This window comes from Spermophilus citellus, assembly GCF_964194105.1.
Source record: "Spermophilus citellus genome assembly, chromosome: 1".
NCBI classification, from domain to species: Eukaryota; Metazoa; Chordata; class Mammalia; order Rodentia; family Sciuridae; genus Spermophilus; species Spermophilus citellus.
In genome coordinates this window covers 209585089-209612343 of record NC_138182.1, presented here as the reverse complement: position 1 = coordinate 209612343, position 27255 = coordinate 209585089, and the positions used below count along the sequence as shown (strand labels likewise).

The 27255-nt window shown below is 32.5% G+C and overlaps 1 protein-coding gene across 13 annotated transcripts in view; it reads right to left on the bottom strand.

Moving 5' to 3' along the window:
- KIAA0825 overlaps positions 1 to 27255 on the bottom strand; it is a 387377-nt gene that overhangs the window by 309181 nt on the left and 50941 nt on the right. For all 13 annotated transcript variants that reach the window (XR_014022505.1, XM_081298010.1, XM_081298007.1 and 10 more), the window contains 2 exons: positions 14494 to 14662; positions 10781 to 11450 (listed from right to left, as the gene is read on the bottom strand). Coding sequence is in view for 12 of the 13 variants with exons in the window: in XM_081298010.1 (XP_081154136.1) it covers positions 10781 to 11450; positions 14494 to 14662 (839 nt within the window). In the remaining variant the exon portion in view is untranslated. The remainder of the gene's footprint in view (positions 1 to 10780; positions 11451 to 14493; positions 14663 to 27255) is intronic.

Sequence of the window (27255 nt, the reverse complement as noted above, 5' to 3'; positions counted from 1 at the left end):
TTTTACCTTGGAGGACAAACAATATAATGCCATTTATTTTAAAAAACCATTTTCAGTAATGATCATGCTATAGAATTTTAAATAACAAAATGTCAAATTATTTAGTTTTTTATATTTTATTGGCTTCAGATAATTTCAAAGCCCTTATTAGATTCTTATCTCTGACCCTGACTTACCTGCTGTCTTAGATACTTCCTACTGTCCTGTTATGAAAAAGATTAAATGAGTAAGGGGATAAACTACTCCTTTCTAAATAACAGACCAGAGTTTTCTATTTTTATTCAATGCTGAAAATAAGCTGCAAAAGCAAACATTGATAGGCTTTGCTTTTGATTAAGGCAACACACACTACTTCATTTAAAGTAATTTTTCATTCCCTTACATGTGCAATTTTAGATCTCCATTTAGATAGGCCAACCATCAACATTCTTACGAGTGTTCTGATAAGAATAGAAGAAAATTAAAAATATATGTATAAACAGAGGAATAGAAATTAAAATTTAAGAATGACAAAAGCAAAAGAAATTCTGACTAGAAATCCATAATGACTTTTGAACATTTTTACCTAAAGCTAAAGATTATTTTCTTGTTTTTAAGTATGACAGGAGGAAGATTAATCGGTTTAGCTCTCAAAGCTACCAGTAGTTTCTCCTTAGAAAATCCTTCACAGGGGTCATCTCATATTCAGAAAATGCCACTCCATAGAAATAATTTTTTTTTCTTTTGGTACTGGAGCTTGAACCCAGTGGGACTTTACCACCGAGCTACATCCACAACCATTTTTAAAAAATGTTTTATTTTGAGACCTGGTCTAAATTGCTGAAGCCAGCCTCCAGTTTGCAATCTCCTGCCTCAGCCTCCAGAGTCACTGGGATTACAGGCAGAGGCCACCATGCCCAGCCAAAGAATTTTAATAGTCCCAGATTAGTAGACACAGATTTCCCAGGTTGTGGTCTGAATATTGGTATCCCCTCCCTAAATTAATATATTGATATCCTAACCTCCAAGATGATAGCATTCAGAAGTGGGGGCCTCTGGGAGGATTATCATCCAGCCCATATGAATGGAATTAGTGCCCTTATGAAAGACCTCCCTTATTCTTCTGCCATCTATGAACCAGAAAGTAGGCCCTCACTAGACACCAAATCTATTGGTGTCTCTAAAACTGTGAGAAATAGTATTTGTTGTTTTACGTATCCCAAGTCTATGGAATTTTCATTACAGCAGGGTTAATGGACTAAGACATCTCTTAAAGTAAAAACAAATAGGTGAAGACGTTAAATTGTTAAATGACAACTATCTTGAGGCAGCAGGTTTGTTTTATGCCAAATATCTGACTTAATGAAAATGAAGAATATTATGGTACAGGAACAATCATTAAAATTCTCAGTTTCCAGTTGAAAATAATTAACTTTTAAAGGAATCTTATCAATGTTCACTTGCTAATTAAACTTTTTATCTCTCTCTCTCTCTCACACACACACACACACACACACACATACACACACACACACTGGGTACTAATAACTGATTAATAGTGTACTAACCAGAAGTCACTTATCACATTTTCTAGGAACCCGAGAAGAAACATGTTAATTAAATAGTATTTAACAATTATTTACAATAGTCCATTGGAAAGATAAATATATTTTAAAGATTAATCTAGGGATTCATGACCTGTGAATATTTTATATAAAACAATACAGCTAAGTATTTACATTAAGGATTATGTTCATAAATTAAGATATGGAATAACAGATCATTTTAATGGGGTAAAGCAGAAACCAAAAACGTTTTAGGAAGGTGACTTAACTACTCACTTTACTATAGAAAATTAATTTTTTTTGGGGGGGGGCAGTGCTGGAGATTGAACCCAGGGCCTTGTGCATGAGAGGCAAGCATGCTACTAGCTGAGCTATATCCCCAGCCCCTTAGAAAATGAAGTTCTGGCTTGTAACAATCTCAAGTATACGTACTTTGCTTAAACAATATAGAATAGTTGCAAAATAAATTTGTTCACTTTGAGAATGATTTAATTTAAATTTCTTTTGTAGATTTTTTCAATTATTTTAATTCTGTTCTTAGTGCTTGGCACTTGTGAGCACCAAAACCAAGCACTAAAACCCAAACAAAACCCAAGCCATCAATTTATAAAAATGTTATTAAATGGTTAATAATGTATGTAAATTTCAAAATGACCTGTGACCTTAGATAAAAACAAAACAGGGAGTCATTTTTATCTTCAATCCTTAGAATCTGAGTGTCACAATTAAAGTATATGCCAAATGAAATAGTTTTTCTACCCTTAAAAAGAACACACAGGTGTTCCAAGGAGAGAGTAAGCAGACAATTGAGTGCAATTAAGTGTTCACTGATTGTTACTACATGGAAGCAAAAATATTACTAAAATTAATTACATCTACTTTCTCTCTAACTAAATATACTTTCAATCTTTGTTGCCCTTCTGTCTCTGGAACATTGATTGTAAGCCTCAGAACACTTAATGAAGAATAGCTAGGTTAGAAAATAAAGTCCATGCAATAAAAGCAAAATCTTAGGTAAAGATATGCACACATAAATACCACACATTTATCTAAGCACATAAATATACCCTTTCCTCAAATCCATACAAATACGGTCATTTTTCTCATGTTTGTTTACTTATCTTTATTTTGGTACTGGGGATTGATTCCAGGGGCATTTACCACTGTACCCCATTTTAAAAATTATTTTGAGACAGGGTCTTACTATGTTGCTAAGAGTCTTGCTAAGTTGTTACAGCTGCCCTTGAACTTGAGATCCTCCTGTCCTGAGTAGCTGGGATTATAGGCATGTACCACCATGCTTTTCTCATGCTTTTCAGAGGTGATACAAATTTTGTAGAAGAATCTTAAGTACAAATTCTTTATTAGGAGAAAAAGTCTACTTGTTTTCTTAGGAGGGATTGAGATGCAGTAGGAAGAAGTTTTTCTTATGATCTTAATTCTTTTGCAAACTTTGATAACCAGCCAAAATGCTTTTGTATTTTTCATCCATAAAACAAGGTCTGGAGTTGATGCACAGGTTAATTTCTGGTGGTGCTGCAGCAAAGAAAAGTCAAATGAAAAAAAAATGGCTGCTTCTCACAAACAATTCTAACTAATGGTATTGTTTGCGGTTAATTAATTGTATAAAGGATCTCAAAACTTGGCAACAATTCACTCTATTATTTCAGTAACTTAGTACTTTAAAGCTTAAATGTAACCAGATTACTCAATTTCTAGGAATAAAATGAGATTCTCTATCTACAAAAAATGTCAAGTAAAAAAATTCATAGTATTATTTTCCTTTTCATGTATTATGCAAAATCTTTCATGTTTTTCCCTTTCCAAATCTTTTCCAAATAAAAAAATACAGTGATGTGACTTTGCTCTGTTACTATTAAAGTTCCCAAATTCAAGTTTGTTTAATCTAATATGCAGAGAAATAAATGTGTATTATAATTCTATAAAGTTTCTCACACACACACACACACACACACACACACACACACACACATGGACCTAAAAAGGAACCAAAATGGGAATTACTCTTCAAGTTATAAAAGGATTCTTTGTCTTACAAATCAATTCTTTTGACAAGAGATAGTACATGATAGTAGTTAAGAGAACAGCTTTTTTCATATAGGTTTGGATACTGGTCAAGGGAATTCCTAGAAGGTGAACTCTAGGCAAGCTACCTAGTTTGTCCAACCTCAGGTTCTGATCTATAAAGATAATACTCAACTTTCAGAGATGTTCCAAGAATTGAATAGTATATGGGTGCCTAAAGTGCTTAATGTGGAACACTGCAAATGAAAAGCATCTAAAAGAACAGCATCTATGGCTGGGATTGTGGCTCAGTGGTACAGCGCTCGCCTACCATGCATGAGGCACTGGGTTTGATCCTCAGCACCACATAAATATAAAAATATTGTGTCCACCTAAAACTAAAAAATAAATATTAAAAAAGAACAGCAACTACCATACAATTGATTTTACATACTTGCAAGTAGATATTAAGGCATAATGATGATCAATGAGAAAATATTAATACAAATTAATGTTGAATCTAATCTATGTTCTGAGTAGTACTCCCTTACAAAATACATTCTTTCTTTGAAAGTATTTCTTTGAAATAAATTTTAAGCTTATTTGTGCATTATCAAAACTCAAGACTCAGAATGGCTGGGAATGACTTTAAACATGGAAAACACTATCCTAAATATCATAAAGAATTTGTCTTAGTCTGTTTCTTTGGAGGAAGATGAAATAAAAATAAATAATTCTAATTTTTACTCTTACCCTCGTAGATCACCTTGTGAACTTCTACTATGGAGAGATTAACAATACAGAAGGAAATCCTACCAAATGGTGAACATCCTTCCTGGCCCACAAAAGGGAATAGGAACCCTTCCCCTGCTGAAGGCATGTTATAGAATATTTTAGGAGAAGGCTCAAGAAGACACTGAACATACCATGTAAAAACAGAACTAGTAGCTTTGTGATCAATTCTGTCATTATCTAAAACATCACTCTTTTGACTTTCTTTACATGCTGAAAAAATATACTAGGAGTATTTACAAAAACTTAACATATATAATATAATGGTTTCATTATAATGGGGTTGAAATTCTTATCTAGACTTGTGAAAATATTGTTCTTCCATGCTTTAAAAGGCCTAATTATGAGGCTTTTGATTTATACAGGCATTTGTATGTCCAGAGATGCTTTTTGTGAAAAAGTATTGTCCAAGACTTTGCAGAAATGAGCTAGTTCTTTCCTGGGCAAAACATAGGTCATTACTAAATCCCTACCTTGCCTGATTTAAATATAGGCCAGAGAAAAGACATATGGATTTCTTTTCAATCAACAATACAGAATAATAATTTGCATTTCTAATTCTTGTCTGTGATCTTAATTTTCAATTACCTCTTTAAAAATTGCTCCTATAAAAAATAAAAATTGAAAACTAAAAACAAAACAAACTTGATTGTGAGATCAAAGGGAAAGGCAAGAAAGAAATTATCATTAAGAGCTTCAGATGTAAGCTGGAAGAAGAAACTTCCTATTTTTGTTTAATTACTCTTCCATCCCCCAAATACAAGGATACAAGATGGGCAGTTTTCATATTGTTATTTTCAAGTTTCACTTGGGGGAAGAAAACTCACACAGATGGAGATCTAAAAGGAGGCTTTTGTATCTTCTACTATGGCATAAAAAGCCACATGGGGAGCCAGTTAACACATCTGTGTCAGCAAAGAGAGGAAATGTGGTAGCAGTTTCTAATGTCAACTTGAAGGCCTAAACTCTGGTTGTGGGTACTTAAACATAAAGAGTTTAAACTTAAAAGAATCCTTAGGTATTACCTAATTCAACCCTTTCATTTTATTGAATAGTAAGATTCAAAGTGGTCACAAAGGTCACAACTAAGGTCACAAACTAAGTCACAAAACAAGGGTTTGGGTGAGTCAGTCAGGACCAGCACACTTGACTCAAGCTGTACTTTAAACCTTCTTTGAACAAAATGATTGTGAACAAGCAATGTATCAGTCTTTCATGATAAAGCTGATTAACAATATAATTTGTTAAGAGTTTTCAACAGTGATACAGCAAACAAAACAATTTGTTAATAACTGAATATACATTACCATCTCTTATTAGTTTTTTCACTAAACTTATTGTTTTATATTACTTAAAGATCCATCTTCTACTAGTGTGGGATTAGAAAATAACCCAGTATAATTGTTAACCTTTACATGTGCCTCAGAAGCACAAGGCTCAACAGGCAGAAGAGATGCAACATCCTTCTGTAAGTCTTAATTACCCTAGAACAGTTCTCACACCAAAGCTTCTTCCTGTATGAATTGTGCATGGCTTGCTTCAGTACACTTTTTCACCCTTTTTTGGTATTACCTCTTAAATGGCCATAGCCACTTGAGGCTTAGGGAGTAGAGTGCCTTTTGATTGGCCTCTTTTCCAAATGTGTATGTCTTTCCCTGCTCAAGATTTCCATCCTCAATTTGGTGTGAGGGCCTTCATTATCCTGAGGATCCTTTCACCCCAAAGAGTTGAGATCCTCCTTAAATAAAACAGGGACAGCTGCTCAGTTCAATCCCTCATCCAAATGCAGATTTTCAGAAACCTTCCAAATGTTCAAAGATATGCACCATATTCTCTTCAGTCTTTCCTTTTCAAGCAAACAATAACCTCAAGAAGAACTCAGAAGAAGATGTACAGGGCATCATAAAAATTAACCTAAAATTAGAAGCTCATAATAGCATCTTTTCATATTAAAATATAGAGGATTTATTTAACTGGAATTTACTAGACATAAACAATCCTGTTTTTTCAAACTTAAGAAAATAGCACTTTATTTTTTAAAAATATTTTTAGTTGTAGATGGACACAATACCTTTATTTTGTTTATTTTTTTCTTTGTTGTTGTTTTTAATGTGGTGCTGGGGATTGAACATCCTCATGCATGCTAGGCAAGCACTCTACCACTAAGCCACAACCCCAGCTCAATAGCACTTACTTTAAATTCAAAGGACATAAAACTTTAAAAGTAAAATTAATTTGATTACTTAACTATTCCAAATGTAAACATAAAAAAGTTACAATATAAGAATGGCAACAATTCTCCTGAAATGGAGATGGCACAGTATAATGTGTAAATGTGGCTCTAATTTTTAGATAGAGGCAAATTAAGTTATAATCAAAATATTAATAGCAAATATTTTGCTTTTTAAAAGATGTTTATTTTAACTTTAATGCCTTATAAGATAAATGAAAAAAAAACAAAGTATTGTAGCAAAACCCTTTAAGAAAGAATAGATAATTTTCTTGCAAAATATTAAAAGACAAGTAATAAGAATACAGATTAGTAAAATCAGGGTTATTAAGAAAATAATGGTTCTTAAATCATTCTTCAAACTTTGTAAGTTTATAAGAGCAATATCCTTTTCTAGAAAAAATCAGCAAATTGAAGATTTTATAACACATACATCAATATTATTTCATCATTTCTTTCAAAGAACAAAAAACTAAAAATATAATCCATACATTTCCAAATGTATTACAATACTAAAACAGCACATGCTTTCAAATAAATAAGACATTCAAAACCATAGGAATATAAAGGAGAAAAATGGTTACCATACAAGGCCAAGTTGGGAAGTTTAAGTGTAGGGACAAGCTCATATATAAAAAAATTATATATACCTGGTACCTTATCATAAGAGAAGAGACAGACAGCAAGATTATCACCACATTTTAAATGAATGTCAAAAAAGAGCCTGAACTAGTTACAAAGGTTATTTTGGGGTGCCCAGGTGAACGTTTAACCCCAGGAACCAGCTGGAAAAATAGGATAGTTAGGCTAGGCTAGGCTAGGATGAAAACCATCCTAATCAGTTTCTGAGGTAATAAACATAAGCAAATTATGTCAGTTATAATAAAAAGACAAAGAAAAATGAAAACATTCAATGAGTACTGCCTATAATTACAGGAATGTAAAAATTTTAAAAAGTGGGAATGCATTTAGTGAATGATTTTTTAATGCTAATTATCACAGTGTCATGCACAGTTTCTGACATGATTTTGTGGCATATCAAGATAAAATAATAGGGCTGGGGACATAAATCAGTGGCACAAGGCTTGGGTTCAATCCCCAGCACTGAAAAAAAAATACATACACACTCACACACATTCATATACCAAAACACAGAGGAAGCTCCTTTATTTGTCTTATTAGATTAGTTGTACGGCCTTGGGAAATATTTACCCGAGTCTCAGTTTTCTAATATATAAAGTATATAGGAATAATGTGAAGAGCTGTTCAGAAGATTAAATGAGCTCACACACATAAAATCTTGTAAAATCTTAATAATAAGCAGTAATCATTTTTTTGATATTCAAGTAATATAGATAGATAATTTATAGACCATTCAGGGAAGAACAATCAGTCTTCAATCTAAATATAAAATCAGAGGTAATTAAAGGTTCAATAGGTCCAAATTGTCTTACCTCATCAAGAAAAGGGTAGGTATCTACACAAATAGAGAATATATTAGTTTAGTACTATAGTATATACACAAATCCTGATTAACATATAATAGATCACTGAAGAGGAATTATAAACAAACATACTTTAAATTGGGATTTGAAGTATTCAAATGAGAAGAGGGTGGGAGAGTTTGGGGAAGAATAAAATAATGACAACACTGACGCTAAGGAAGCATACAGAGCATCCAGAGAAGTGTTTTTAAATGGGCTATGCTATTTCCATCTGAGTTTTAGTCAATAAAGCACAGTTATAGAGTCAGGGCTGTAGAATCAGATACCATGCATATGAATCCTACTTCATTTTGGGATCTTGAAAAGATTACTTAAAATATCTATCTCTCAGTTGCCTCACTGTAAAATGGAGCTTAACAATGACATCTATGTTGTTGGGTGGTTAATAACAAAACTTTAAATAGATACTGAACATCACTGTCTGAACCAATATATGTTACATAAGGAATGTTGTTTTTATACTATCAGGCAAAATATCATATCTTTGGTGAGCATAGAGACAATATAATATATATCCCATTCAAGCCAATCTAGATTTTATTCAACTATGAATATAAATTATTGTTGCTCATCTTAAAAAAGCTGCATTTTTTAATAAATAAAATTTCAACATTGGGTCAAATGTTAGAGAAAAACATGGTTGATCTTTTTGAGTGAGTTTAGCATTTCTCATATAGCAGCAGTGACTTATTTAGTTTTCTTCCCAATTCTGTGTCTGGCACAGAACCTTAAACATGGTAGCTCCTAAAAAGATTTGCTTATTGTAGATGGTTAATAAAACTGAAATAAACTTTTCATGAAGTTTGCTTGAACAGTGCTCTGTGAAATTTCTTTTACAAGTGATAAAGCATTTAATTCTATACTTTGAGACAAGATCCAATAGCTTGATGGTTAAGAACAGAGGTATTGGAGATACAAAGAATTGCCTATAAATTCTGATTCTGAATATGATTCTGACCTCATACACGATGATCCTGGGCAAGTTAATTTTTCTAAGCTCCTTTCTTTATTCAGAAAATTGGGATAATAAGGAATAGGTTGTCCTTACACAGTGCCTGGCATATGGAAAGGGCTCATTTAACAAGTGATTTATACCTAGCTCCGACAATGGAGCTTGAGAAAGATCTGTGCAGTCAGACTTGCTTGCAATTCTAGAGTTAAAGCAGGCACACATTCTCTTCTCTCAACAAAGGGAGAAAAATACCTCAATATCAGTGCTAAAGACTCTGCAGTAATTTATACATATTTTCAACCATCTGGATCTTTTCTTCTTTTATAAACTATACTAAGCACATATAAAACTCTCATATTGAAAACACAAGCGGACTAGAAGTTTTTTAGAAAGTATAAAAATATTAGAAAACAAGTGCACTCATGAATGAAATCTGTTTTGAGCAAAATTGCAATGTCTCTAAATTATTTTGGCATAACCCAAACTGGCTAATGCATTGCTGATCTGCAATATGATTCAGCTTCCAGATAAAAATAAAAATTTTAAGAGAAAATATTGCTATCTTTTAATATTCATATAACATATTAATTTGGTATTATGTAATTTTATTAATGACATTAAGTAAAAATTTGGTGAAATTATGGAAATTTTTAAAAAGATCATAAATCCAAAGATCTATATTAATTCACCAAAACATAATTTTCAAATACTAGGTAATATAGTTTATAAACCTACTTGGAAATACAGCTCATAGTATCATAACTAATGATTACTTTTTTTTTTTTTTTTTTTTTTTTGCCTTACTGGGGATTGAAAGCAGGGGCACTCAACCACTAACCTACAAATAAGGCTTTTTTTTTTTTTTTTTTTTTGTATTTTATTCTGATGCAGGGTCTTGCTGAGTTGCCAAGGATGCCTTGAACTTGTGATTCTCTTGCCTCAGCCTCCTGAGATGCTGGGATTACAGACATTTGCCTGGACCAATAAGTACTTTTGAAATAATCATATTGTTAGTTTTGATTCTTCTGCATTGATGGAAAATTAAAGCTATGAAGAGGAAGGGTATTACATCATAATAACTTCTTTTTTTCCTTATATCTCTTGAGTAAAAGTAGAAAATTTAAAACTTTTATTTTAATATATTCTTATTTAAATATAGTAGAGGAATGTTTAAAATTATAGTTAGTGTTAAGTTGTAATTAAAGTTATAAGTAAAATGCTGTGCCTTCCTAAGCAATTATAATATAGAATTTTATAACTGATATTTCATAATTGCTATTTATTAGAATTGGATGACTGAAATTTAGTTATAATTTTTAAACTTCCAATTTTAGTTAATGCAAATTTCAACAAATTTTCCTTAATAATGCTTTGGGTTCGGAAGATACAATGGATTACAAATTATGCTTTTTTGTTATACATATAACTGCATGTTTGTGTATGTATGTGTTTGGCTTAGTACTTTAACATTTGGTATAAGCAAGCAAGAGAAATGAAACTCTTATTTGTGAAACTTTGACTTACATTTTCAATACCATTAACAATTAAACAGAAAAGAAAACACTCTATGAGTATACTTACAGAAAAAGAATGCATAAGAGAAATGTATACTGCAAAAGTTCATTACCTTTATTTTTTGAAATTTCAATGAGATTTAACCAAACAACAAAAACCCAGAAAAGATGTCAAAAGGATTAAATTAAACCAATCAAAAAATTTAAATGTCACTAACCCAAAGCATGCACTGCTCCTCTATGCTTGCTGGAGCTCTTGCTTGTTTTAACCACACGAACAGTATTTTCTTTGAACTGCAACTCACAAAAATTTTCAAGAAATTTTGTCATTTCTTCTGTAACTGTATCCAGGTAAGTTTCTTTAATGAATTTCACTGTTGAGGATGGAGCTAAAATTTCATACAGTGTGTCAAAATCCTCTTTTATCATTGAGTATAATGTAAGCATTGTATTTTGGAATCCATGAGCCATTACATCTAAATTTGAATCTCTGCTGTAAGAAGGAAAGCAGTTCTGCAGAAGTTTAGCCAACAGTTTATTCTGTATGTTTTGGTACTTGACAATAACTTCTGATTCTGGATAGAGAAACAAGAGTTGCTGTATGCGTTGGTTTTTCAATATCATTTTTTGCTGTGAATTATTTATTTCATTATGGCTTTGTAATCTGCTTACTAAGAAGCGTCGAAGATGCAGTCTTATATCATCCCATACAGACTTTACATGTACAGGGGAATGATCTTCAACAGAATGAAGAGAAGTTCTAGAAAGTAAATGGAAAGATGTTTCACTTAGAGACGACGGGAATGAAACACTGCTTTGGCAGGAGAGGTCCCAAAGTAAATCCAGAATCATTTCTTCTTGATTTTGTTCATTCTTCAAGAAATCTTGCTGATAAAAGTAAATCATAAATTTAGAAATGTGATTAAATCAAAGTATAACATGAAAATATCATTTCTATAAAGATGTACAATTTCATATATTTTTCAATTTAGATTTAATATTCTTTTGCTCTTCAAAACTTTTTCTTTCTTTTTGTATTTGGAATTTAATCAATTCAGATATTTGAGAATATTAGCTCTCATGAACTGTAAATTTTATAAAGCCCAGCTGATTAAATATATTTTCAGCTAGATTTCTAGACAGGTACTTTTTAATGTTACAAATTATATAACCTAAGCTGTGTGAAGGGTGCAGCTTAAGAATTCTATATATAAAAATGTATAGTAAAATGTTGATTGAAATGTATACCTAAGACAAAATAAATTCAAGATCATGGCCCGTAATTAATTCTTGGCATATAATTTTCATGCCTGAATGAGGACACTTATTATTATAAAATCCCAAATGAACATACAATGCTTAAAATCATTCTAGAATAGAACAGAGATCTTTAAATATAGTATGTGTCTAGGGGTTACTAATAGCTACCATCCAGAGAAATAAAATCTAATACATTGAAAGATTTTAACTTCCATTTAAATTCCTTTCTGAGAACCATGTTAAGGATGATTTTACTTTGAAAATTAATCTGAGAATATTTTATTTATCTCCAAAGAAATAACTAAATCAAAATGGGATAAAGATACTCTCAGAATCACTCCTCAAAACATGATATGAAATTATTCCTTTATACTTCCCATGCTGATACAAAACAATGGTGGGTATAATTACATATAATAAAAGGACAAAAATTACTTTACTCCTGGATTTTGAATCACATAAACATATTTTCCTTACATTCTGACTTTTCTAATTATATTTATTTCAGCTAATACTGAAATTAGTTTATATTCTAACAAGCTGATTACAAGAGAAATGTAGTAAAAAATCAGTAGTGTAAAAATCAGGCTGGTTTTGAAATTAATTATTAGTAAAGATATTACAGGTATTATGTGGGATTCAGAATAATGAACAACTCCTAGACAAATTTCTGGTACTTGTTTTTGGTCTATCTAAGCTTTACAATGTAGAATTTAATGTTCTATGTGTAATAATTATACCTAATACCTATAATTTTTATTTCATAAAAAGTATTTTCTATATATTCTCTGGGTTATTCAGAATGAAAACTCCATGGCATAAATATTAAAAACCCAGTTTACAAATAAGGACACTAATATGACGTATGCTTAAATGATTTTCAAACTTCACACATAAGAAAGCAGAGAACCAAGATTAGATTCCTGGTTTCATTTCCTTCATCTGCATTTCTTCCTATCATAATCTAGAGGACTGCAGAGTGAATATAACCTTTCTGTATCTTCTTCTTTCTCTCTATGCTATTAGTTCTTTTGATACTTCTGGAAAGAAATGTCCTTAGGTGGAGTCTGTGACATGTCAACATTAAGATTAATTCTACAAGGCAAATGATCATCTTAGTGCTCAGCCTTGGGCTTTGTTAAGTCAGTTAATAAGTGTAAATATTTGATCAGACAAAAAATAATAGATTACAGAGGTTTAAAACATGTGTTTTGTATGATTGCTTAAATTTTGAAAATAACTTCACCATAATTGGCATGAGAGCCTTTGTTTCTTATTTAAATAGCTAGATAATTAATACAAATTTTGTATGAAAAAATAAATATATGAAAAATGCCATCAAAATCAACACTTTTAGTATGGAGAAACTTGATAATAAGGTCATTTTAATCTGGATCTGTTTTAATAATGTGGTTCTTTCCTCAAAATAACATGCTCAATTATGTAAAAAAAAAAAAAAAAAAAAAAAAAAACCTAAGTCTGGTACAAGCCTATCAGACTAATGAGTTTGAACAAAACTAAGGTGGCCTTTGCCCTGCAGTGAATAGAGAATGACTTATGTGTGACAGATTAAAAGATAATTAAAAGCTCTTGCTTTTAATTAAATGAGAAAGCATTATTACATCAATATTAATGAAATTCAATACACATGGTTCTTAATAGAAATTAAAGAAATAACTATATCCATATTTATTCTTCAAGGCTCCACCTTCAAGTGATAATGGGTGAGAGGATTTTCTTAAAAGATTAAGGCTTGAGGGCATAGCCTTCCTTTCTCTTCCTTTTATTACTTTGTAAGCATTAAAGAGACATCTGTAATAATAACAACAGCCAAAAACTATTTTCATCTGATTCTGTCATCCTAAGCCATCTACAACCTCAAAATATTTTCCACATCTGCCTTACTCAATGTTTGATGTTTAGACAAGAACTGTATGCCTTTCTTCCCCCTTAAATTAAATTAAAACCATGGGCTCCAGAAATACTGCTTTCTAATAATTGTACTGTTTCTCTGGGAATCTTTTTTTTTTGTAAGCTAGCCACCATTGTAGATGTAGGTGTAATAAAACAACTATTCTTATTGAAAGATAAAACTTCTCTAATGTACATGGTGGCCAGTATCAAAGGAAAAATAATATAATAATTCTCCATTAATTAACAGTGGTCTTATATAAATTGCTGACTTGGTTGAAAAAAATTGGGTATGAGTACAGGTTGAAAATACAGAGAATGACAGATAAGGCCACTTAAAAGATATGATTGATGTGGATCTTACTATGTTTAATGCTGAACATAGAGAAAATTAATAGTTGTGAATAACACAAAATATAATGAGTATGAATTTCTCTGGCAGACAACTGCAGTACACACCAATATAGTTTTTGATACTTATATGCCATACATCATATTACCAATCACCTAGGAATTACAAATTTAACCTTCATTTATATAAAATTTCATTTTTTTAATTAAAAAAAGCAAATACTTCACTGGATTATATTAGGGATATAGGAACAAAACAAAAACATAAACCTCTTGATATGGCACCTAATATCATCACTAAAATAAATACTTATACATAGAAATAGAAGAAACTGCATTATCTATCTATGTTCACCCACCCCATTCCATAATAAAACAAACTTTTTTTTGGTTGTTTGTTTATTTTTACCAGTGTTTTGAGGAATTTTATCAGATCTCCATTCGGAATGGAAGGTGACTTAGATGTATTATGATGATAGCTAGTTAGCCATTCAAAGCAGTCAGTTGATGTTTGCAGCTGTACATCTGGGCATTGTTTGTTAACTTCAGATTGTATTTCTTTAATGCAGGATTCTATGCTATAAAAAAAAATAAATTATTTTTGTAGAAAGTAGGTAATTGCTACATTTCAGAATATCACAGGGCCTGAAATGTTTGTTTGTGGTACCTGGTTGTATACAATTGACAAAAGTATAAAACAGTCATATGATATGAAAATAATAACAAAAGGACTACATATTTTCATTTATACATGAAAACAAAGTTCAAATTTTCTGACAGAAAAAATGCAATAAATAGACAATATCAAGCTACTTACAGATAAATTAGAAATTATTTGGGTTAAAACAAATATCAACCATAGATACAATGCAATAATGGCTCTCTTGATAGGTAGTGGATGGACGGCAGAGAAAAAAATATTCTGATGATTATGAAAATCAGAAACTTTCATTATGTACCAACAGGTGAATGGTGATACCAATTAGGAAAAACTTCAATACTTGGATATTAAGAAGTTGTGAAGCAGTTACAAAGACTTTGTGAGTTTAAAAGGATAAGAGTTGTATATATAATGTTACTACATCTAAATAATTTCTGAAGTCACCCAACTTCAGAAAAATCCATACTAAAAATTCCAGTCAAATCATCCCTAACTCTGATAAAACAACATGTATTCTGTTGTTTTAATTTCCATATATAATTCTGCACATGCATGTTTATAAATCATTGTGGTATAAATTGGTGACCTTTAGCAGAGTGTCATCTGTGAAGTCACATGGATATGACATATTACTACCACCTGATGGCAGCATATCTAAACTGCAAGAAAGCTTGCAAATGTAAATTACTTTGAAGCTGAATCCCCTCATCCAAAATTGACAGTTATGCACTTGTCTCCTAAGAGATTATCAAGAAAGACTTGTTACAAAAAGGCAAAGTTACTGTTTTGAAAATATAATTGCTATTAATTGTAGGCTCCATATGATAGAACCATGTAGGTTTTAGAAACCAAGGTCTGATTATGAAAATTGATGTTCTGTAAATGACTTTTCAAAATTCATCAGGTGTGGGTTGCTATAAAACATGCACTGTAAAAGTTAGATTACAGCTTTTTAGAATACTTCTGAGCATGAATGAATTCAATCTAAATTACCTTGAAAAAAAATAAGTTCTGAGAATCAAAAACCCTTTTCATGAAAATAAAGAAAAATAATACCTCCTCTTGGCCACAGGGGGCTCAATTTCCTGATGGGACAGTCTTATTCTGGAATACCAGTTCTGACAAGAGATTGGCATATATTTTCTTAACTTATGTAAGCATTTATATGGACTGAGAAACACAATGCCTGTAGGCATACATCTTGACTCTAGGGACCCTTTATAATAAAAATCAAAGGTTTTTATTATAGCATCCTCGTGTGCCTCATTCAGTGAAATCTAATAGATTACAGCAATGTGAATTGGAAAGGCTCAGCATTTAGTCTACCTAAATCTGTTTCAATCAGCACTCAGCTTTTAGGCTAATCTCTAACATCTGAATCTGGGTAGAGGCCAATAACTACTACAATTTATAAATAGGGTAAAGCCTTCAGAGGGTTAGATGTTTTAGTAATTTGTCCAAACACTGATAAAGAGATTAAGCAGTTGCATTTCAAGGGACCTCCTTCATTGATATAAACTAAGACAGTTGAGCTTCCTTTTAAAATCATTTTGTCACAATTTCTAAACATCAGAACTCAATAATGGCACCTGATTTTTATTTTAATTGGTTAAGTATCTTGTCAATATACCATTCACCACTATTTATACACGTTTTTCTAAAAACAGAATCATCTGAAGTCTAGAATTCCTTCCTTCCTTCCTTCCTTCCTTTCTTCCTTCCTTCCCTCCCCCCCTCCCCCCTCCCTCCTTCCTTTCCTCCTTTCCTTCTCTCTTTCTTTCTTTCTTTTTTTGTACCAGGGATTGAAGCCAGGGGCACTTGGCACTGAGTCACATCCCCAGCCCTATTTTGTATGTTATTTAGAGAAAGGGTCTCACTGAATTGCTTAGTGCCTTGCTTTTGCTGAGGATGGCTTTGAACTCACAATCCTCCTGCCTCAGCCTCTAGAGCCACTGGCACCACCGCACCTGGCTACAATTTATCTTTAATTGAGATCAAAATTGAATCAAAAATTAACTTTCAACATTTAAAAGATACTTTTTCAAATATCATGTTTCAAATATTATTTTGAAATATGTATAATAAATAATACTGTTGGTAGGAGATAGTAATCTGTCACAGAAGGAGGTCTGTATATTATCAGACTTAGATGATGTGAGATTTAGTCTAGGTTTTCAGAAGCAAAATAGCCACTAGTATTTATTTTGCCTTAAGAGTTTTCTGTTTAAATGAATATTGTTTGAAATTTTCTTTAGAAGCAAAATCAGTTACAAAAAATAACCAAGCTAATTCAACCAACAGGAATATAATTAGCACATTTATTATTGGATCCCAAACATTAGGGCAAAATACACAAAAATTACAAAAATAGTACATTTTCTCCCCAAAATATTTAAATTTCCAAATTTACAACATTAGTTGGCTTAATGAGGAATTTTTAAAGCATATTCTTTTTTTTTTTTTTTTTTAAATTTAAAATGTTATCTTTATTGGGAAGGTATGAAGTCAGTAATTATAATTATTTTATCTACTATATTTTCACATACATACACTTAATTGCATATATCAGAAGTTATTCAATATGTAAAATTTATTGTATAATTTTATCTGTAATAATTTAATCAGTGAAAGTATAATGACATCTCAGATTAAAATTTACAATAAAAAGCTTATGTTAATTTTTTTTTCTTTTTTTTTTTTTTTTTTATTGGTTGTTCACAACATTACAAAGCTCCTGACATAACCCACTTCATACATTGGACTGAAGTGGGTTATGAACCCCCAATTTTACCCCAAATGCAGCTTGCAGAGTCACATCGGTTACACCTCCACATTTTTACATAATGTCCTATTGGTAATTGTTGTATTCTGCTACCTTTCCTATCCCCTACTATCCCCCCTCCCCTCCCCTCCCAGCTTCTCTCTCCACCCCATCCACTGCAATTCATCTCTCTCCTTGTTTATTTTCCCATTCCCTCACAACCTCTTGTATGCAACCTTGTATAGCAATGAGGGAAAAACGATGGTTAGATGCCACGAAGTAGGTGGCAATGCCTTAACCGTATGCGTGTTGTCAGGCCCGAGGGCCTCTTCCATCCTTGTCAAGGGGAGTGCTAACCTTCTCTCCTTTCATACAACACTTAAAGCATATTCTTAGCTTTATTTGAATATTAAAGCCATTAGAGACAACCTAAATGTTCATCAACAGGAGAATGATTAAAGGATTGGATAGTTCAAAATAAGTTTAAAAATAAAGTAAAATTACAGTTATCAACACAGATGAATCTTAATGACTATAAACTTAAGGGGGAAAAACAAAAATGAATACACATACTATGATACTATCCATATTCTAATTTGAAAATACTCCATATAATGCTCAGAATTATAAACATGGGTAGAAACTGAATGAGGAATGTACTTGAATGATTCAATATCACCCTCTGCTAGGGTGGGATGGAAGTGCAAGAGGCTGAGAAGAGGTACAGGGAGTCTAAGCTGGTAATATTTTATTTCTTAAATTGAATGGGTGCATGAGTATTTATCATAGTACTCTATGACTTTTCATAAATCTCAACATTTCTTAGTAAATTTGAACTTCAATGTGCTTTAATTATAATGAGTCTGAATTACCCAAGTTAATGATGTGTGCAAGTGATACATTACTGAAAGAGTGTGTATAAATCAATTTATAAACCATTTTTAAAATGCAGAATGTGTATTCTCAGCTGAATTCTACCAAATCTTTAAGAAAAACTAATACCATTACTCCTGAAATAATTACATGAAATACAAAGGGATGGAACACTTCCAAATTCATTCTGTGAAGCAAGTATCACACTCATACAGATAACGATACATCAAGGAAAGAACACTAAGACTAATATCCCTGATGAACTCTGGGTAAAAATCCTTAATAAAATATTAGTAAATCATTTTCAACAACATATTAAGATGATTGTGCTTCATGACCAAGTTGGTTGTATCCCAGAGATGCAAGGATGGTTCAACATATGCAAATCAATAAATGGATTTTACCTCATAAATAGAATTAAGGACAAAAAACTTAGTCATCTCAATAGATGCAGAGAAGGGTTTCAACAAAATTCAGCCCATTCATGATTAAACCCATTCATGATTAAAAACACTGAAGAAACCAGGGAGAGAAGAAATCTGCCTTAACATCAAAAAGGCTAAGTATGAAAAACCCAAAGCCAACCTCATAGTAAAAGGGGAAAAACTGAAAGCATTTCCTTTAAAATCTGTAACAAGAATATTCACCCTCACATTCTTATTTAATAAAGAGGTAGAAATTCTAGCCAGAGGAATTATGCAAGAGAAGGAAATAAAAGGGCTAAAAATAGGAAAGGAAGAAACCAGTATCACAAACAGATAAAGACACATACAAAATTCAATAGCTTTCCCATATACCGATAATCAATCTGCTGAGAAAGAAATCTGGAAAACAATTCCATTCACAATAGCCTCCAAAAACAAACAAACAAACAAAAACCCTAGGAACAAATTTACCCAAGTATGTGAAGGATCTCTACAATGGAACCTAAACAAGACTGAAGAAAGAAAATGAAGAAGACTTCAAAGGATGATCTCCCACATTCATGGATAAGCAGAATTAATATTACTAAAATGGCCATACTATCACAAGTAATATACAGTTTCAATGCAATCTGCATCAAAATACAAATGGCGTTCTTCAAAGGACTAGAAAAAAGTCCCAAAACTGCATGGTGCTGGCAAAGAAATAGACAAATAGACCAATGATATAGAATAGAAGACACAGAGACAAACATATACATCTATAGTCATCTAATCTTTGACAAAGTTGCTAAAAACATACATTGGAGAAAAGACAGTCTTTTTAAAGAAATGAAGCTGGGACAACTTGTTATACATATATAGAAGAATGAAACTAGACTCTTATCTCTCACCCTGAACAAAAATTAACTCAAAATGCATCAAAGACCTAGGAATTAAACTAGAAACTATGCAACTTTTAGAAGAAAATGTAGGGTCAACCTGCCGCAGTCTGGCTGGGCACAATTCAGGAGCCACTTATCAAGCAGAAACAAACTTTATTTTTAGAAAACACACACACACACACACACACACACACTACACACTAAGCACCACAGGAGCTCTTCAGGAATTCCCTCAGAGCCCAACTGCCACCACTGGCTTCCCGGCAAGCCTCTCAACCCCCCCCCCCCCCCCACTCCTCCTGCTCTTGAGGCCCGATTGGCTGGGATGCGTGGGCAAAGCCAAAAAAAGTCCCCCAATGAGCAGCTCCTGGTCTGAAAGGGCAGGGAAACAGCCCAATGAGCATCACCGCAGAGGAGCCAATCAGCTGGCAGCTAGAAGTTTGCTGGGGCCGCTGTGAGCCAATCATCAGCTGGCAGCTGGAAGTTTGCTGGGGCCCCTTCGCTGTGGCTCTCAACTAGAAACTATGCAACTTTTAGAAGAAAATGTAGGGTCAACCCTCCAATTTTTAGGCATAGGCAACAACTTTCTCAGAAGATCCCCAAAGAATGGCAAAAGTCAATAAATGAGACAGCATCAAATTAAAAATCTTCTGCACAACAAAGGGAATAATTAGGAATGTGAAGACAGAACCTACAGAATGGGAGAAATTCTTTGCTAGTTACTCTTCTGACAGAGGATTAATATCTAGAAGACATAAGAGTTCAAAAAGCTTTACAACAAAACTCTAAATAACCCAATTAATAAATGGGCAAATGAATTAAACAGACATGTCTCAAAATAAGAAACATAAAAGGCCAATGTATGAAATGTTCAACATCATTAGCAATTAGGAAAATGTAAATCAAAACCACACTGAGATTGCATTTCACACCAGTCAGAAAGACAGTCATAAAGAATATAAACAATATATAAAATAATGTTAACAATAATGATGGAGAGGATGTGGAGAAAAAGCAAAACTTTTATACTGTTGGTGAGATGGTAAATTAGTACAACCACTATTGGAGGTTCCTCTAAAGACTAGGCAGGGAACTACCATATGACTCAGTTATACCCCTCCTCAGTATTTATCTTAAACAATTAAAGTCATCACACTATGGTAATATGTGCATACCCATGTTTATAGCAGCATGATTCACAATAGCAAAACCATGGAACCAGCATAGTCATCCAACAAGAGATGAATTGATAAAGAAAATGTGGTATATAGACACAATGTAATTTTATTCAATCATAAAGAAAAATGAAATTATGTAATTTGCAGGAAAATGGATGGAACTAGAGATTATTATGTTAAGTGAAATAATCCGAATTCAGAAGGTCAAGGACTGCATGTTTTCTTTCATATGTGGAAGTTAGGAAAAGTAAAAAGAAAGGTTCTAGAGGGTGGGGGTGGGGTAGAACAGAGATCTCATGAAAATCAAAGGAAAATCAGTAGAGGAAAGGGACCAGAGGCTGAGAAAGGGGAGGGAGGGAGGAAGTGCTCAGGAGTGATATTGGCCAAATCATAATATTATACTGTGTGCATGTATGAATATGTAGCAACAAATTCTATCATATGTACAACAATAATGTACCAACAAAAACTGTGGAAAGAGAAAAAAAAGTAGAGCCATTATTTGGGGGGAAAAAAGAAACTTCTCAATCAAAAAAATAAAAAAAAATTAATATAAAATATTCTTTTTTTAAAGGCTACCCATGACAATTTTCCTATTAGCTTTCACTCCTAGATTACTGGAGTGCAAAAACTGCTTATTGAATGAAGGCATTATATTTGATAACCATGAAATGAACACTGAATGAGTGGTTGGCACTGTAATATATACTAGAGATCTAACGCAATAAGACATCATCCTATTCCTAAAGGAATTCTGTCTAGTAAGATAGATAGACCTGTAAATAAATAACTACAATATGTTAAGATGTGATAAGAGGTGTGTAGAATGTGCTAAGGGAGTACATAAGAGAGAACCACCAAGTGTGCCTGTGGGAGGTATAGAAGTGGATTCTCCTCATGGAAAAGGAGGTTGTATGCAACAATACTGCTGCTTTAAGAAAATTTATAGAATCACCCTACTTAAGATTCACTGCCACCTAACTCCCACAATTCAGTACTAATCATTTATTTAGAGAATAAAAATTATGATTTTATTTTTGTGGCCTCACCACACTTACATTCATGCCCCTATGTGTACAAATATGCACAGATACACTATCTTACTTCCTAAAAGATTACAATATCCTACAATTAAACAGATTGCATTAAATACCAACAGCAGCATAAGACCCATTAATATTAATCTGGTGGAAGTGGGGAGAGAAACTGAGAAAAAGAAAAAAATAAAAAGAATTAAAGCATAAAATCTTGAAACTACAATATGTAGCTTATTGCAAAAGCTTCTCAAAGATTTAAAATATAGTCTTTATTATGTAGCCACAAAACAGTTAAAAGGAAAAAAAAGCATGCTCCACTGGGAAAAATTATGAGAATTTCTTGATATAAAGGTTGTAAAAAACACATGTGTTTTCACTGAATGTTAAAACACTTTTAAATATTTTTATTTCTTAAATCAGAGTAGAAATCCTATGGCAGAGTAAAGAACATTTTTATACTATGAAAATCCAAACATTAAAAAAAAATTTTTTTAAGATGTTACATGTTCGGTGCTCTTGTTTATATGTCATATCAATAACGCAAGTTCAGTTTAAGGAAAAGTCTTTCAGTTCTGTCAAAATGTGTTTAAAAACACAAATAAATAATTATAAGGCAAATAAGAATTTTTTAGTTTTTGGATAAGCCTAGTTTATCTAAATAAGTTACTAAAATTCCTTGGGATTACCAGGTAATTTTCAGGGAAGAGGGCTGATTTAGAAAAACTAGTGTGTAGGGCTGAGGTTGTGTCTGAGCAGTAGAGCACTTGCCTAGTACATGTGAGGCCTTGGGTTTATACTTGGCACCACATAAAATAAATAAAATAAAGGTATTGTGTCCAACTACAACTAAAAAACAAATATTAACAACCAAACCAAACAAACAAAACACTAGTGTGTAATTAAACTATAAGTCAGTCATGAAACGAAAACTCATTTTCACAACATAAAGACATTTCTGGATAATGTTTTATAAAAGGACAAAAAAAAAAAGGATTCCTAAAACAACTACTTTAATGGCTAAACTGAATAAGAAATTAACATTTCTGATGAAATGTATTCTATTTCAGAAAGGTTTTAGTTATTTCAAAAAGTTGTAATGTAGCTAAAACTATAGGGGGAAAAAACACCTTTGACATCAAATCACATTAACACTATCTCTTTACATCTTTCTCATATGTATGCTTCCCTTTCTATTTTGTCAAAGAGTTAGGTTAGGTCCTTATCATTTTTCGTCTGGAGTGTATATTAATAGCCTCCCAAGATTCCTGTCTATTGTTAACTCATCTTTCCTTATTTAGTATGAGGAACATAGTATGAAACAAACTTTACAGTTAAGTCCTTCTGTTGATTTGTTGCTTTATATCACCAGTCTTTAGTTTAGAGAAGCTCTGGAATGGCCCAGATGGCTTCAGGAAAGTTCAAACCCAGTGTAGGCATGTCAACCTGAAAAGTCTTAAAATGCTTTTAAAAAATTAAACAATTGTGAAATATCTATCTTCAATACCCTCCCCAGGCCCCTCGTTCCTGTCCCCAGGCTCAGTTTCAGTGGATGGCAGAGTTATACCAGAATGAGCTGGTATTAACAAGAAGAATGAGCCTGGCATTATATCTATGTTGAGACACATAGTTTTAAACCTCTGCCTCCTAAATTTATATCTGATTTGGATGATTTTTCATAAACTGTAGAGGCAAAAGCAAGATGAAAGAGTCACAAAGCTATGTTAACTACATAAAGAAAAATTTTTAGAAGTGTTCCATAGAGATATAAGAACATGGTGATTTAATACCCATGACAAGGAATCATATGTAAGTGTCCTTTTAATCTATGAAACTTGCTCCTGTAATTTTAGCATAATGTGGTTTATCTCAAGGAAACTATACAAACTAAAATCAGGAGGAGAAAAGTGGGGAATCTGAACGAGTACTTACTCCATGCCAAATCCCTTGATTCTCTTCCTAAGAGCCAGGGGTAAAAAAAGAAATGGAGAATATTATGTAACAGTGAGAATCAGAAGAGATCTGGAGCCATATCTGGTATAAATCTTTATCTCCACTGATAAGTTGAAGCAAGAAGATTGCAAGTTTGAGGCCAGCTTCAGCCTCAGCAACTTGGCAAGACTGTCTCAAAAAAAAAAAAAAAAAAAAAAAAAAAGGTGGGCGGGGGACATAGCTCAATATTAAAGCACCCCTGGGTTCAACCCCCAGTACAAAAAAGCAAAACAAAACAAAAATAGAAATTAAGAGTTTTAATAATACCTATGGTTAGGGCATGAGAATGGAAGGCATATTGCATACATTCTATATGCTACCCACTGGAGAGAAGTCATTTGCAGCACTGCTGGAGAACAATTTTGCATAGTTAACTGCATAATTTCTAAGAAAGTATCTCATAGATAACTTTCATAAGGATGGAAGGCCATATCCTTTGTATGTGTAATAATATCAGAAAAATGAAAATAATAGAAATGCTTATCAAAGGAGAACTGGTTTAATAAAAGGTATTACTTGCATATTCATACAAGTAAAATTTAAAAGAATTAGGCAGAACTATATGAGAGATTTTTAGATACATTAACACACACATACACATATACATGCACACACATAATCATAATACATATCCCTTTCTGAAAAAACCTCTGAAATGTACTTTTAAGTGCATACATGTATATGTACAGAATATTTCTGGGAAATTATATAAAAATTAATCAGAGCAGGTTCATAACAAGACTAGAAGGGTCAGAGGAGTAAGAATACTTCCTCATATTTGCCTATCTCTACTATTTGAAATTTTACTGTGTAAATTACTATTATAATATAAAAATACCTAATGAAAATTAACATTTGAAGACAGCTTCTTTTACCATGCTCTCCTCACCTAACTCCATTCTAATTTAAATAAAGCAAGCACAAGCCTAAAAAACATGCTAACATATATTTATTGATTACCTTCTAGCCTAGTATGTGTCAGGACTGTTTCAGGCAATACTGTTTTGGGCAATTCTGCTTTACAACTGTTTTAGGTACTACAGTAATAAACAAAATCTTTAAAGCAGAAATTAAAGAAAAGTCTTTAAAGTAACGTGGATTAGGATTGTGATGAGCAATGGCCTTGGTGTTAAAGACACTTTTCAGACAAGGTACTGAATTTGTTGAGTCCTGGACAAAGTTCTTTTCCAAGAACAGTAGATAGGATTGAGTTTAGTTTTAATCACTTATCCATCAGGAAAGATGGGCCAGCTAACAGTGGTCATGTCTGTTACTGGGGCTCAGTCCTCTGGTGTGTTTTCTTCTCTTTTCTTATCCTCAGGGGTGGGTCAGATCTTTACAGGCCCATAAGTTGTTACCTCAGGAGTTGGGCTTTATTTCCAACTGGCCCATTATTTATTTGGGAAACAGTGGCCCAACTATTATTGATTCAATCTGCATACTGAGTCTGGATTTTCAGTATAGCAATATTTGTACTTTTGCTATCCTAATAGTTTAAAAGCAGGTAGACATGTGCTTCTCTTTATTTCCCATGAAAAGGTAATTAAAATGCTATTCTTTAGGAACATCCTCAAACAACAATTCTCTATTGTGTTTATGCCTTATGGCCTACATTAAATTAAGCTATTGTACTTACAAATAAAAGCTATATTTTTATTTATGAATGGGGCCAGGGAAAGTTTAGGGTACCTAGCAGCTGAGGCCCAGGAGGATAAGAATGCTATGAAGACCCAGTCAGAGGACATTGGAAAGTGGTGTTTTAGGTCTTACTCTGGGTTCAATGATAAATGAGGAAAATGTTTTCTTTCCATATAGCCTATTCTTGTGCAGTAGGATGGGAGGAGAGGTAGGCTTCTGTTAGATGGAGTACAGAATATAGAAACCCCCAAACAAGGTATAAACATAGGAAATTTAAATGCATCTACCATGTGAAAAAGTCTAAAGTTTTCACATATAAGCTCAAAAAATTTAAGCATAATATGAATAATAAGTGTAATCAGTAGGCATGTATCCTCTCATTAATAAATACAAATAAATTTATAGAAATCTTTATCTAATACTCTTTCATGATATCCTTCCTCCCTTCTCTGCTGAATTAAAACCAATGGATTGTCCCTGGTAGCACTTCCTAATTTTTCTTTAGATCACAAAAAATGTAGATATCTTATATCAGTACCAGCAAAACCTGCTTCCCAAGGTACAGATTGAAGTTGTCTATAGTTAGAAAACAGGAGAGTAAAACAGACTTTTAAGATACAATAATATAAAAAAAAACAAGACAACAATAACAACAAAAATAAAATAAAATGCTACATTCAGGGCTGGGGATGTAGCTCAGTAGTAGATTGCTTGTGTAATTATGTACCAGGCCCTAGGTTCAAACCCCAGAACCACAAAATATATCAATCAGTAAATAAAAATAAAGAAGGTGCAGGTAAATTAAAAAGATACAATAATATACATCCAACTGAACATTAAGTGGATAAAAATCGTTCTGTCTTATATTGTCAGTTCAAGAGAATGTCTATATCTCAATATCTTATTAAATTGATAAGTTCTAGTCAGCTCAAAAAATGTTTCAGTGTATGTGCAGTTTTCTGACTCTGTGGGTACAACATTTATAGCATTCTTCCATGGCAGGTTATTAACCTTCTTGTTATCAATTTTGATATGTGTTCAAAGTAAATGATTCATTGTCCCTGATTTTGACCATCAGAACTAGGAGTCACCTAGCTCTGAATTGAGTGGAAACCAGTGTATAAAAGTGAAAATAGCTTGAGAGAATGACTGCCTATCCTGAGGGGAGGTGAAGGTTCAGTGACCTCTGGGCACACCAGTCCATTCTGGTGAATCACTGCTTTGGGGAGGTTAGAATCCCCATAGCTCATAAAATTTGATGATATTAAGAAGAGGGAAAGAATTCACACTTAAGATGTCAGGGTCATTTAAAGAAATAACAGCTTTAAAAATCCAAGTGTAAGAAAAAATACTCTATTTAAAAATGTATTGCTAATATTTTTTTTTCTTTTAAAGTATTGGGGAAAACCCATATCATACAGATGTTCATTACTTATTCAATGTACACCACTGGGAGATAAACAGAACTGTTAAAATACAAAAATGCCAAGGGTAATTCAACTGCTGCAGTGTAAGTGTGGCATAACTGATTCGTCATGACACACAATTTTCTAAAAGCTATTCTGTTAGAAGGCAATAAATGAGTGCATAAATGATTTACACTCTTTAGAACCATAGTTATTATTCAGTATTTTATTTTTAAAAATATATACACCCTATACTATTATGTTTATTCTCTAGAGTATAATAAAAACATAATTGAATTTGATGAAAAATAGACTTGATTTT